The sequence below is a fragment of the Thermobia domestica genome, chromosome 10 (genome assembly GCF_964235325.1).
Source record: "Thermobia domestica chromosome 10, izTheDome1.hap1.1, whole genome shotgun sequence".
NCBI lineage: Eukaryota > Metazoa > Arthropoda > Insecta > Zygentoma > Lepismatidae > Thermobia > Thermobia domestica.
The window spans coordinates 55,932,655-55,945,569 of record NC_137463.1 but is presented as its reverse complement, the minus strand read 5'-3'; the positions used below and the strand labels follow the sequence as shown (position 1 = coordinate 55,945,569).

General features: G+C 33.9%; 1 protein-coding gene across 1 annotated transcript in view; it reads left to right on the top strand.

Annotated features, from left to right (window-relative positions):
* Positions 1-8,891, top strand: part of LOC145661471 (uncharacterized) — a 551,403-nt gene extending 542,512 nt beyond the window's left edge. The window contains exon 6 of the mRNA XM_081726783.1: positions 8,009-8,891. Coding sequence (XP_081582909.1) covers positions 8,009-8,085 — 77 coding nt within the window. The 3' untranslated portion in view covers positions 8,086-8,891. The remainder of the gene's footprint in view (positions 1-8,008) is intronic.
* The last annotated feature ends 4,024 nt before the right edge of the window (positions 8,892-12,915 follow it).

The window sequence follows — 12,915 nt, the reverse complement described above, 5'->3', positions numbered from 1 at the left end:
TTCACCTCGCCCCCAGTCCAAGCCTGTATTTTACATTTTATTACAGTGATTTTAATATTTTAGACCCATTTTTTTGAAAAAGAAAAATGAATATTCAAATACATGATATAAGTGATTAAAAATGTGGTATAAATTACATTGTGTTTTAAATAAGTACTGTATATACTGTTCCCACTCCACTACTACTTTAAAAGAGTAATCTATATATAATCCGATAACATTCATTGCCTGGTAAATATTCACAAAGAACATGGCTCGCTAAAAGATTACCCAGCCCTTGGTAAGCTCCTCATGAAGGATATAGATGTGTATATATAGAAGAAGATCTCAGAAAGAAGGCTGCAGTGGTATGAACATCAAATGAAAAGAGCAAACGACTATAAGGTAAGAAGAATGCGAGTGAATGGGAGAACAGGTAAAGGGAGATCAAAAGGAAATGGATGAATATGGCTAAAGATTAAACACACACTGAGTTTTAAACTATTATACATTACCTGTTCTCCCATTTACTCGCATTCTTCTTACCATATAGTCGTTTGTTCTTTTCATTTGATGTCAATACCACTGCAGTCCGGGACTCGGTTTTATGGAAAATACTCATCACAAACGTCGACCACACGTAAGTACGTATAGACGAAGACAAAGAAGTTTTAATCTGATCTATCTAATATTCCTAGGTACATATGCAATTACTTTGGATTTTGTAAGGGCGTTTTAACTCGTGAGGCTTCGTCTATCCTAGAATTTGCCTAGGATAGACGAAGACAAAGAAGAAGAAGAGAAAGAAGTTTTAAGCTGATCTATCTAATATTCCTAGGTACATATGCAATTACTTTGGATTTTGTAAGGGCGTTTTAACTCGTGAGGCTTCGTCTATCCTAGGATTTGCCTAGGATAGACGAAGACAAAGAAGAAAAAGAAAAAGAAGTTTTAAGCTGATCTATCTAATATTCCTAGGTACATATGCAGTTACTTTGGATTTTGTAAGGGCGTTTTAACTCATGAGGTTTCGTCTATCCTAGGATTTGCCTAGGATAGACGAAGACAAAGAAGAAGAAGAGAAAGAAGTTTTAAGCTGATCTATCTAATATTCCTAGGTACATATGCAATTACTTTGGATTTTGTAAGGACGTTTTAACTAGTGAGGCTTCATCTATCCTAGGATTTGCCTAGGATAGACGAAGACAAAGAAGAAGAAGAAAAAGAAGTTTTAATCTGATCTATCTAATATTCCTAGGTACATATGCAATTACTTTGGATTTTGTAAGGGCGTTTTAACTCATGAGGCTGATGACACTTGCCTAGAAGCCTCATACAATTAGGGGCACGATGATAATCTGTAGGCTATATATCAAGTACTTACCATTAATAAATTCTATTACACAGTAGGTCAGACTATACTATAAAATAATATTTGCTGCAATATTCTTATTTTATACACGAACATTGAGATTTGTCTTTGATTTAGTACTCGTGAGCTAGTATTGCAGTCTCCTCGACCACAGTGTCACTTCACATGGAAGTACGCCTGTGCGTCTTCATCTCGTACTACTGTATATAATGTAATTCAGCGAATGTGTTACGCCACTCAAACTTGGCAATGTTGAAGTGACCACAGTTGAATATTATCGATTATTTACATTTTATTGCTGTAAGCAATGGTTGTAGCAGCATTTTGTATTTTGTCAGGGAGGTGGCACGACTGTCTACCGACATGTCTGTCACTTTTTAATTAGCAATAATATTATAATAATATATCATTTATTAAAAGGCATGTGCGTCTTAAATTCAGATCTAACTTCTACCTCCCCTTCCCTATTACACCCCTGCCATAGGGACCCAGCACATTCGTTTGCCTAGGATTTCATAAATGCTGATTACATGACACTAGAATATAAGGATTGAGTGTTCGGCACTATATGGCTAATATCTCCGTTTTATATGATAAATATTGTTTTCGTATATTGACAAACCAGAAGAAGCTTCTGATGTTGGATTGGTGCCACTTAAAGAAGAAGAGTAGTAGGATCCAAAGAGGAAATTTCAAGTAAACCTTCGGCAACCTAATTATATTCAAAGCCTATTATACTTTTTTTTTCGTTCTGAAGCCAGTGGCGTAGCTTCACATTTCAGTTCTCTTAGGTGCAAAATGGTGTGGTGGGAAACGTTCAATAATCTGAAGATTGATTTTGCATGATAGCCTGTGCATCCGACATTTGTATCACATTCAAGCCCTGATCGTGGTTCTTAAACCTGTGTTTCGTAACTTAAGTGTTCTTCAACTCTTTATTTGGCATTGTTGCTCTCAAACAACATCGCATTCTATTGCACTATCCGCACGAATTATAACTTCAGTGATCATTTAACTGGCATTATTGCTTTCATACAATATTCATATACATGATTTGCGGGTCGCTTTTTCTTCTTCTTCTTCTTCTTCTTTTTTTCTTTTTTTTTGTTTAAATACTTCTTATCTTCGTCAGCAGGGAACAGTCAAATGTAGGATTGTAGAAGCTTTATCTCTTACATTCCGCGAAAGTTCTTTTTTCATTTTTTATTGGTGGTTTCTTGCTCTGTAGGGAAATATTTCAATGAAACTGCTGCTAATTACTGAGAGTATTCTTATGATACTTGACCATAATATGCTACTCAATAGCTACATAAAAGACCTATTTCATGGCAATTTTGCTTTGAAATAAACACCCTGTATTTAGTAACCAAAGTACAAAAATACTTTAAAAAATACGAAATTATGATCAGGAAGACATTTTTTAACCAGAACAGCAAACTAAATATTTTAATGGTAATGCTATCAATGCTTGCCAGTTAAAAGGTTAAGAATACAAAACATAAACAAAAAATAAGTGGGGTTTCTCAGAACCTGTTTCTCGGATTTTGAATCAATACAGAAACCTATTACTCACTATCTCTTACTGTTTTTGATCTATGGCGATAAAGGTTGAAACTTAAAATCGCTAATTTGAACCACTTCCGGTTTGAATAAAGGGTTAATGGAGGAGATGGATCCTCTCCTTGGGACACTGAATCAACTTCAGAAAACCGCTTCTCGATATCTCTGATCTTTTTGCTCTGATACAGGCCAGTACCTAGCCCAAAAATGCAGGGGGCACGATCCAATCATATTATAGTTCATCGCTAAATTATAGTTCACCACTATATTATAGTTCATTTGCAAGCCTATCGTGAAAATTTTTAGGGGACTAGTAAAAATTTAGGGGTGGCCTGGTCCCCCTAGACCCCTTCTTGGATACGGGCCTGCTCTGATACCTGTCGACAGATGGACGGACGGAGGACAAAACAGTTCTATAAGGCTACGACATTTGTGCATAGTATAGTTCGGAAGTCTCAAACTCAAACCTTTCACGTTAAAAAAAAAAAAAAAATACATGCAATGAAGTCACCAAAAATAGTGTACTCGTAGACTCGAGTTGCATTATGCTCATTTATCTTTCTCTGTATGTTTAAAGGAAAGGGAAAGCCAGAAAGATGAACTTTCCTTCTGGAAAAAGATTGTTGCCATGACTTGCTCATCCATACGTCGCCGATGAGAGATGAGACCTAATTTTATTCAAAGAGATCACTCTACTGTGAACATATAGCCAGTGAAAGTGATTCATTTACATTTTCTGTTCCCATTTTCTTTTCTATGAACTAAATGAAACAAGTGCGTACTACTAGTTCTGTTTTAGCCACGTATTTGTTGTTGATACATGTATACAATAGCGAGAAAAACACACACACAAAAAAAAGTGTCCTTAGTGAAGAGTTACTTCTTTAGTTATTTTGTAAAAGTGTAGTTAAGCAGCTAGCTAAGGATAGAAGTCAGTGGAGAGCTTTTGTGAACGCGGCACTGAACCTCCGGGTTCCATAAGCCATAGAGTTAGTTAGTTAGTTAGTTAGTTAGTTAGTTAGTAGTTAAGCAGCCACAGGTTTCAGCGTAGCGATATCAGTACAAACGAACTATACCTAGTTTCGCCGTCTTTAATTTAATTTTTTTAAAATAAATCTTATTGTAGGTATATTGTACACGATCTATGAAACTCGTTCTATAATGACCAACATTTAGATGAAGATAGACGTTACACATCTGACAGAGTACGGTATTTTGGCTCATGATTTACGTGTTATTGATCATTAAAGTTGAAGTTTCGATTTATTTAAGCAACAACTTTTATATTTTAGTTTCTGATGAAAGGGGATTGGCTGTAGTACTCTATGGTAGCCAATCACCATTCAGGGATTGCTTCACTGTCTCTTATATTACCTACTATCACTACCTGTATATTCATAGTGTCTGATGAACCCAAAGTGGATAGTTGGCTAAACTGTTACACGTTAACAAAATTCACAATAAATGCATTGTTTTGCTCTGTGAGCAAGGGTGCCCATCAGGGGGGGGCAAAGGGGACGCTCGCCCCCCTAGCGGAAATTGTACTTCAGAATATCGAAAATCCAATAGAATTTTCACATTAGTTACAGCAAAATTTGAAACTATTTTTGAAACGTCGCTTATACTTGCCCTTCCCCCTTGGAAACCACAACATGGGCGCCCTTATCTGTGGGTAGTTTAAGTCAGATTCAAGTTCTATATTTGTATAACCGCAACATAATTGGTGGACTGACTATAAAAATGTTAAGTGTAAATAAATTAATAATTTTAATTTGGGATGATTTTGCTCTATAGTCTACAACTAGCCGAAGTCTTTGAGATAATCACTATTTAATTTAATTACACTAAAACTTCGCAGTACGCCAGTGTGGGATATTGGGTACGAATCATAAATAACAAGTATTTGATGAAGTGCGAAGGTAATCACACAGAATTAAATAATACTAAGGGGGTACTTTTGATATAATTTTACCATTAGAATAGACCATATTATTTACATCTTCTAGATACTTCTACATGTCTTAAAATACGCTTTTTTAGACTTCATGGGCTTTTGCATAGTCGTCTTAGCACTGTGTTAAGAGCTTGACTAACACGTTATGCTAACTTCTGTATTTAGTAACACCTAAGTGAAGCTAACTGAGATTTATATCCAAAAATACAAAGGACGATTTTTCTAGAGGGTCTTCCAACCACAATAGGATAAATCAAATTTCTTGTAAAGAGTTTGGACAAGCTGAGGCTGACCTTTTTTCGATATAAATCGTTATTTATTCCATGTACGTATTAGAGTTCCCTCGTAGCTGAGCGGTTAGCGTACGCGCCTTTGGCGTGGGAGACCCGGGTTTGATTCCCGACGGGAGCTCATGTGGTTCGGATTCTACGTTAATCAGTAGGTCCACGTCTCATATAGCCTCGCTGCTGAAAGGGACGCTAAACTAAAATCAACTCAACTCCACGTACGTATTACTAAATACGGAAGTTTGCATCATGCTTCAGTCAATGTTTTCATACAATGCTAAAAATGACTCTCCATAAGACCCCACATTGTTGGCAACTGAAGAGTAATCGGATTAATGGAAAGAAATGTGTTTTAATTGACTTTTTCGTTTCTGGATGTACAATTATTAAGAGCTTTCATTTAAATTGTAACTGAAAAATATTATATACAGTGAAATAGCTGCCAAGATTTAGAGTTCTTCGCTCCAATTGACAATATGTATTAATTAAAATACAAGATAATAAAGATTACTCTGTCGTAAACATAGGTCATTCTTCATACCAAAATAGAAAAAAAAATTGAAAATATGACCTAAACCGCATAATTTCCGGGTGAAAGGCTCCCAAAAACGGGAGAAAGGAAAATATACTCAATGATTGGGTAAGGGATTCTCGAAAGTTGTCCCAAGTATAGGTGGTTCGAAGTAAATATGGTTGAAGAGAAACATCACTAGAAAAAACATGAATCCGTTGTCGACATTGCAATAGCATTCAACACGACGTAAACTTATATTCGTGGTTGTATAACCATAGGAGAGATCTGACTGTAGACATCCCATGAATCTCGCAGAAATGAAATGAAATCTTTAATTTTTACGTCCCACGGTTATGCCGGTTCGGCTAAAGGAGACGGTGATGATGAGAGATGAGTGAAATGGTGGAATGAAGAAAGTGGGAGGAAACGGGAGAACCCCGAGAAAACCCATGAGTACGGTGTTTGTCCACCACAAAGTCCACACGGCGCGAGCTGGGATCGAACCAGGGACCCCAAGCACCGGAATTGAACGCTCTACCACTGAGCTACCGCGCCCCCTTTGAATCTCACAGATGAAGCGTTCATGAGGTATGGTGCGATTGCATGGATTTTTGCTATTTGTAGTGTATATTTGTCATAGGCTCTCTAAAGGAACGTAGCTATAAAGTCGTTTCTCTCCGATTTCCGGCAGCCCTTTGCTTGTAAAATATGTGGGGCCGCTGTGGCCCTATGGTAGAGCGTTCACCTCTGGTGAGTGGAGTCTCTGGTTTAGTCCCAGACAGCAGAAAGTGACCTCTGTGGTGAACAAATACCTTATGTGTGAGTTTTCTCGTACGTTTTTCGACTCCTACCACTTCCACTGATATCACCCATCTCATCATCACCATCTAGCTAAGCCACAATGCATAATCATGGGATGTTTAAAAATGCGCACATGTTCATATAAAGATTATTATTATTATTATTATTATTATTATTATTATTATTATTATTATTATTATTATTATTATTATTATTATTATTATTATTATTATTATTATTATTATTATTATTATTATTATTGCTTTGGTACAGCATCATCTCCGAAATTTATGACGTGGCATTTTATTGAATCTCTGTATAAGTCTATTACAAGTATTATACTTCAACAAATTCGATAAGAGGATTAGCGTATAACGGGAATAGAGATGATGAGAAATACGTCAATTGACGGATATCATTGAGATCATCAAAATTATGTGTCATGGTAAATTGTCATGCATAGTTTTCAACAAAATATGCAAAAATGAATGTTTATTGTCCTATAAATGATGTTCCTGTCCAACAATAATAATCTCAATAACACGGTGTGACACTAGTAACAATGTATAAGCAGTGGTTAATGACGTATAATAAACCTTAAATAACCGTTAGCACTTAAAATTAAATTATTAAGGACCTATCCAATTTGTCATAAGAACCAGACTATGTCACGTCATCAGGTTAAAAGTCACATGGCGCGGTAAATCGACTCTGGAGATTCCAAATCCAGATGTGAGAAATTTCAAGCACGTAACCTTTGCGTGAGGCGCCCTGGATAATTTGAAGAAGACACTTTATCATTATTATTGATTTTACTCAAACAACTTGACTTTTGACAATGTTCTATCCATATTTATCTTATGCGTTATACATCTGTTTTAAGATCTCCATTGTGTCTTTGCAATTAGCTTTCGATTATCCATCCCCTTATTATACAGTAACTTTTTTTTTTTTTTTTTTTTTTTTTTAGATATATGGACGAATGAATACATTTTTTCACTAATTTTCCATTGACTTTAATGTTCATGTTTCGTGACTTTTTTTGACTACATTTCATCCATTTTAGGACAATTTCTTTCTTTTCTTTCTCTTTTTTTTAAATGTACCATTTACGTTGTCTGTCCTATATTTAAGCTGATTTTCAGCCATCTTCCTCTTTTGGTTTTTGAGATAAGTTGAGGAATTATTTGCTTTTTGTTGATTTTCCATCGACATTAATCTTATATTTCGTGACATATTTTTGTAAGATTATATTGTTTGGTGACTCGCGGATTTTTTCTATTAGATCGTAGCTAACAGTTCCTAGGATTTCATCCCAATATTAACCATAACACTTATTACAGTGTTTACCATTACTCTGCAAAGTCCAACACTTGAATATTAAAGAATATCATTTGTGTGCTATTGCTAACGTAATCAGTATTGATTTATTCACTGGGCTAGAAACATTTTGTTAGTATGTATTTTATTACCGTGTATCAAAATACATGGATATAAGTAAATTGAGCATAATAGACTTTGTCTTTCTTTTATTTTTCCAGGTATTGGCTGCAAACTGAAGGCTACGGGACATATTGTGGTAACATTCTCAACATTTCTGATTTTGTGTTGGAGATAGCATAGTTGCGATACAATCCAGTGACTCTGTAATAGTTGAAAAGATAAATAAAGAGCAGATAATGAAAAAAGAGAGACAAGATGAAACGCAAAAAAGAAAGATGTATGTACGTAATAATTTAAGTGTGGATGTGAAAGAAGATTATATATAAAAATATATATATATTAGTGTGTGTGTGCTAACAAATATGCTCATTATGGAATATATAGAACACACAAATATGATATACATAAAAAATAACCCTCAGATATTTGTCCACGATTTAAAAACAAACATATATATATTCAGTTTAATATAAGACAGTGAAAATCACACACACATATATATAAGCATATAAATTTACCTTAGAGATATATATACACGAGTAAATATGTAATCTGCATGTATCCTATAGCTTTACATGTAAGCATAAGGAAGAAATTACTTTTAATATTCATATGAAAGGAGACATTGAAAGAGTGAGAATATGCTATGTATTGATAAGGGTCTTCCACGTATTAGGAGTTAACTGCTATACAACGTTACAAAGGAAATGGATTGTTAACAGTGTAAACATACAGTGTACTGAAAAAAATAAAAAACTTTCGGTTTTATTAAACCGATACCCACAAGTGATCACACATGCCGAATTTTAAGTGTAGAAATAAAAAAAAATGTGTTTGTTTAAAAAAGAAAAAAACAAATGATGTGTTTTTCGCACGAAGATGGAACATACATTAGGTACATGTGTGTTTGTGTAGTGGTATAATAAACAAAAGATGTGATTATATATGTGTGTGAAGAAATAACATATATATATATATATATATATATATATATATATATATATATATATATATATATATATATATATACATAAAACAAAGGATAAGACTTTAATATATCCTGAGGGTATTTTTGTTAATAGTGCCAATAATGTTACGGAAGTAATAATATTATTCATTTCGTAATAAGAATGTTTTTGAACAAATACGTTAAGTTAAAACAGAGGTGAAACAACAACATTTAATAAAGACAACAAGATACGGTAAGAGAAAATAAACATGTGTTTATTTTAGATACTGTTGTACGATCATCAGCAAAAATACATACCTTCTCCTAATATTATCTTATCAATAATTTAGTGTAATGAACCCATCAGTTTTTTTGATCAGTTTGGATACATTGCAGAGAATTACTTCTCTCAAGGAGAAAGCTAACTGCATCAACATTGATTTATTTTTCAAAAAGATATTGATAAAAATAATAAATAGGGGAACGTTATGTAATTTTGGATGGTACGGTACGAAATAAGCAATGTTACTGGTGTTTAACGAAATAAAAATATACCTGTTTTCTTATATAAAAAGAAACAACCAAGACTATCATTTAAAATAAGGAGCAAAATAAAGAAAATCCTTTTAACACCGTTTTCATTTTTACCTATATAAAAACACTTTCTTTAATAACCATACAATTAAACCTACGTATTACATACATATATATATTCCATATATATATAAATACACATATAATCCTTGGTAGTACCTTTTTCTTCCCCTTTCTAACCCAAATTACAATACACTTCTTATAGAAAAACAAAGTAAATGAATATGTATGATTGTGCTAAATCAGTCACACTTCACAGTAAGACCAACGTTACTCATAATAACAAAATATGGATAAGAATATTTACGTCATCGATTATGTTGCAACATAAAGGAACATTACGAGAATTAAACATTAAAATACTCAAGAAATTGTGAGTGAGATAGGAAGAAAAGAGAATGAATTAAATGAATTGTATATTGTTTTCATATGTATTTAACAATATGTACATATAAAAGTGGAATCAAATACTAGTCAAAAGATGAGAGACTGTTATACACAGGACTAAGAAATAAACTTGAAAAAAGAAGAATACGCACTAATCGTTTTAGGTATGATTTTACTGTTGTTATTTTCTTCGTGGTAAGAAACATTAAGTTCAAATATATAATTGTGTTAGTAAGATATTGTAACTTTATGTTCAAATTTTGTGTTCATTTCATATCCTCTAGATAGTTCTTTTTAAATATTTGTGTACTGTACAAATATATAAAAAAATATGTTTTATTTTAGTAGTATCTATAACGTAAAATATGTTCTCCTTCAACATTTTTTAAAGAAAAACATATATTTATACATGTATGTTAAAAAGAGGATAGATAAGTTATTGAGTTTTCTGGTGATGAAAAAGAATATTAAAAAACGTTGTACAATCTGTACATTCTTATTGGAATGTGCTACGATGAATTTGTTAGATAATAAAGATATAGAATTGGTTTATGATACAGGATGGTTAATTTATTTGTAATTATCTTTCAAAATCCTTTCTTGCAGTTGTTACCAATCAGTGTACACCAATAATTTCTAATAGCAACCTGATTCTATAATCGTGTGTGACCAAACATCAAAACTTACCATTCATTTTCTTGTTGTGTATTCCTATCATATTCATCAAATAATCATAATTAATTATACTCATGCATATTTTTCTTCCTTTTCTTATGGTTATTACGAATATGTTAGACCTTATCCTGTTTGTTCCATTCTTTTGAAAAAGAACATCAGAGTTCGGTTTCACTATAAATGTAGTAGTTGCATAAAATCAAGAATGACAGATGTGCTAGAGTAATAATTCAAGATAAGTGTATACTCGAGAAACAGTCTATAAAAAATTGAACATGCTACACAATGAACATGCTGCACAATGTTCATTCTGCACAATGAGCATGCTGCACAATGTTCATTCTGCACAATAAACATGCTACCTATTAAGAGAAAACTGGTATTGAAGCTTTTCATGTGCTTTGCATTATGTCGTTAGGAAGACGACAGTATATGTTATGGTTAATAAGATGTAACCTTGACTTGTGAATAACTATAACGATTTTAGTTTTATTTAACCGTAATATTACAAGATATAACGATGAGACATTCATTAATAGATAAATAACATCGAGTGGGCAAAATGATAACCTATTATACGTAATTTTGAAATGAAAAAGGGTATTATTGCATTAAAGAAAAGTGTGTTCCGAACATATATATATGATGGATGTAAGACAGGAGTGAGGAGCGCAGGTGAATGAAAGAAGAGTTCACAGTTACGTCGTACAACATCAGGAACCTTAGTGCAGATCTCTTCTTACAATTGTAGTGGACGATGTTACAAATGATATTCAAGAGTGTTAGCCCATTGGATTATGGTATTTGCGGTTGACACCGAGCTGGTGAACAAGTCCAAAGCAGAACTGTAAGAGGAATTCAATATCTGGGGAAATAGCATTGGAGCTCAAAGAGTTTAGAATTTGTAAAACCAACACAATATTTACATGACCCATTCAAGAAAACTGTAATCGAAAATACATTAATATGACTTCACGAAGAAGAGATGGAACTGACGGTGAAATCCAAGTACTTAGGATCAATACAACACAAAAATGTACGAAAAGTAGAATATGTAAACATCTGACTTAGCAGAAATTATACAAAATGGAGAGAAGCGTTAGGAGTATTGCATGATAATAGGTTAGTAATATGCCTTAAAGGGAAAGTTTACAATACGATAGTAAGACATGCCATATTGTACAGAGATGAATGCTGGACAAGGAAAAACAGAGAGGAATACAAATTGATTGTTTTGGAGATAAAGATACTGTGGTTGCTGTGTGGAATGACGCGCAAGGACAGAATAAAGAACGAAATGATCAAAGGAACATTGAAGGAGAGACCAGTACAAAAAAGCTGCAAGAAAGTAAACTTACAGTAGATGCTTTGTACAAATAAGAAGACTATTATAATATGTAACTCACCGAGTGGATGCTATAGGACTAAATAACAAATGAGTACGAGTGGCTCCGCAATAGCGTCACTAATGTTCTGGTCTTTGGTGCGAGCGGTTCCATGTTCGATTCCCAATATGCACAGTTGGTCAAAAAGTCGTAAGAACTTTTTCAGGACAGTCATACTAATTGAGGTTTTTTATGGGGTTTTCCTAATTCATAGCAGGCAAATAATGGGATACTACCTAACATACAGGACCCAGCAGCTTCCTTACTTCCTATTTTCAAGGATAGTTCACTCGCCGAGGGACGGCATCCCTCACATACAGACGCAAAGTTATAGATGCCGTCATGCCAAGAAATATGGATAAATAAAATAAATAAAGAAATAAACGAATATGAAGGCGAGTAAAGAAGTGGGAATATATGAAGAACGAGTTGAGTTGATTTTAACGTCTCTTTCAGCAGCGAGGCTATATGAGACGGGACCTACTGATTAACTTGGAATCCGAACCACATGAGCTCCCACTTTGAAGCAAACCCTGATCTTCCACGCCATGAAGAACGATACATTGCAATGTAGTGTCACACTATATATAACAGAAGATAGAAACAGTTGGAGTGTAGCAATCCTGAAAGCCTATTAAAGCTAACTTGAAAAGGGGTTTAGAAGAAGAAGAATAGTTGATAAATTTCTCCTTCCTGAAAAGACTGTTTAATAATTTACAGGGTTTAAACCTCTTTCTTCAGTACTTTTCTGTAGTTTGTCTCCAGTGACGATGCCAGCTTTAATTTCTTCAGAAAGAGGAGACGGAGAGGTAGATACACTTTTTGTGTTAAACTGTTTTGTTTGTATATCGATCAAAAATAATAGTTTTATATTACCAGACCTACATTACAATAAAATGGCAGCCGGGGAAGGAGCGGGCAATTCTACTAACATGGTACATTCGCGAAGTGTCCCCTAGGGATTCGTGTAAAATTGATCCAAATGCAAAGTTCTCCGCGGCCCAATGTGTATTGT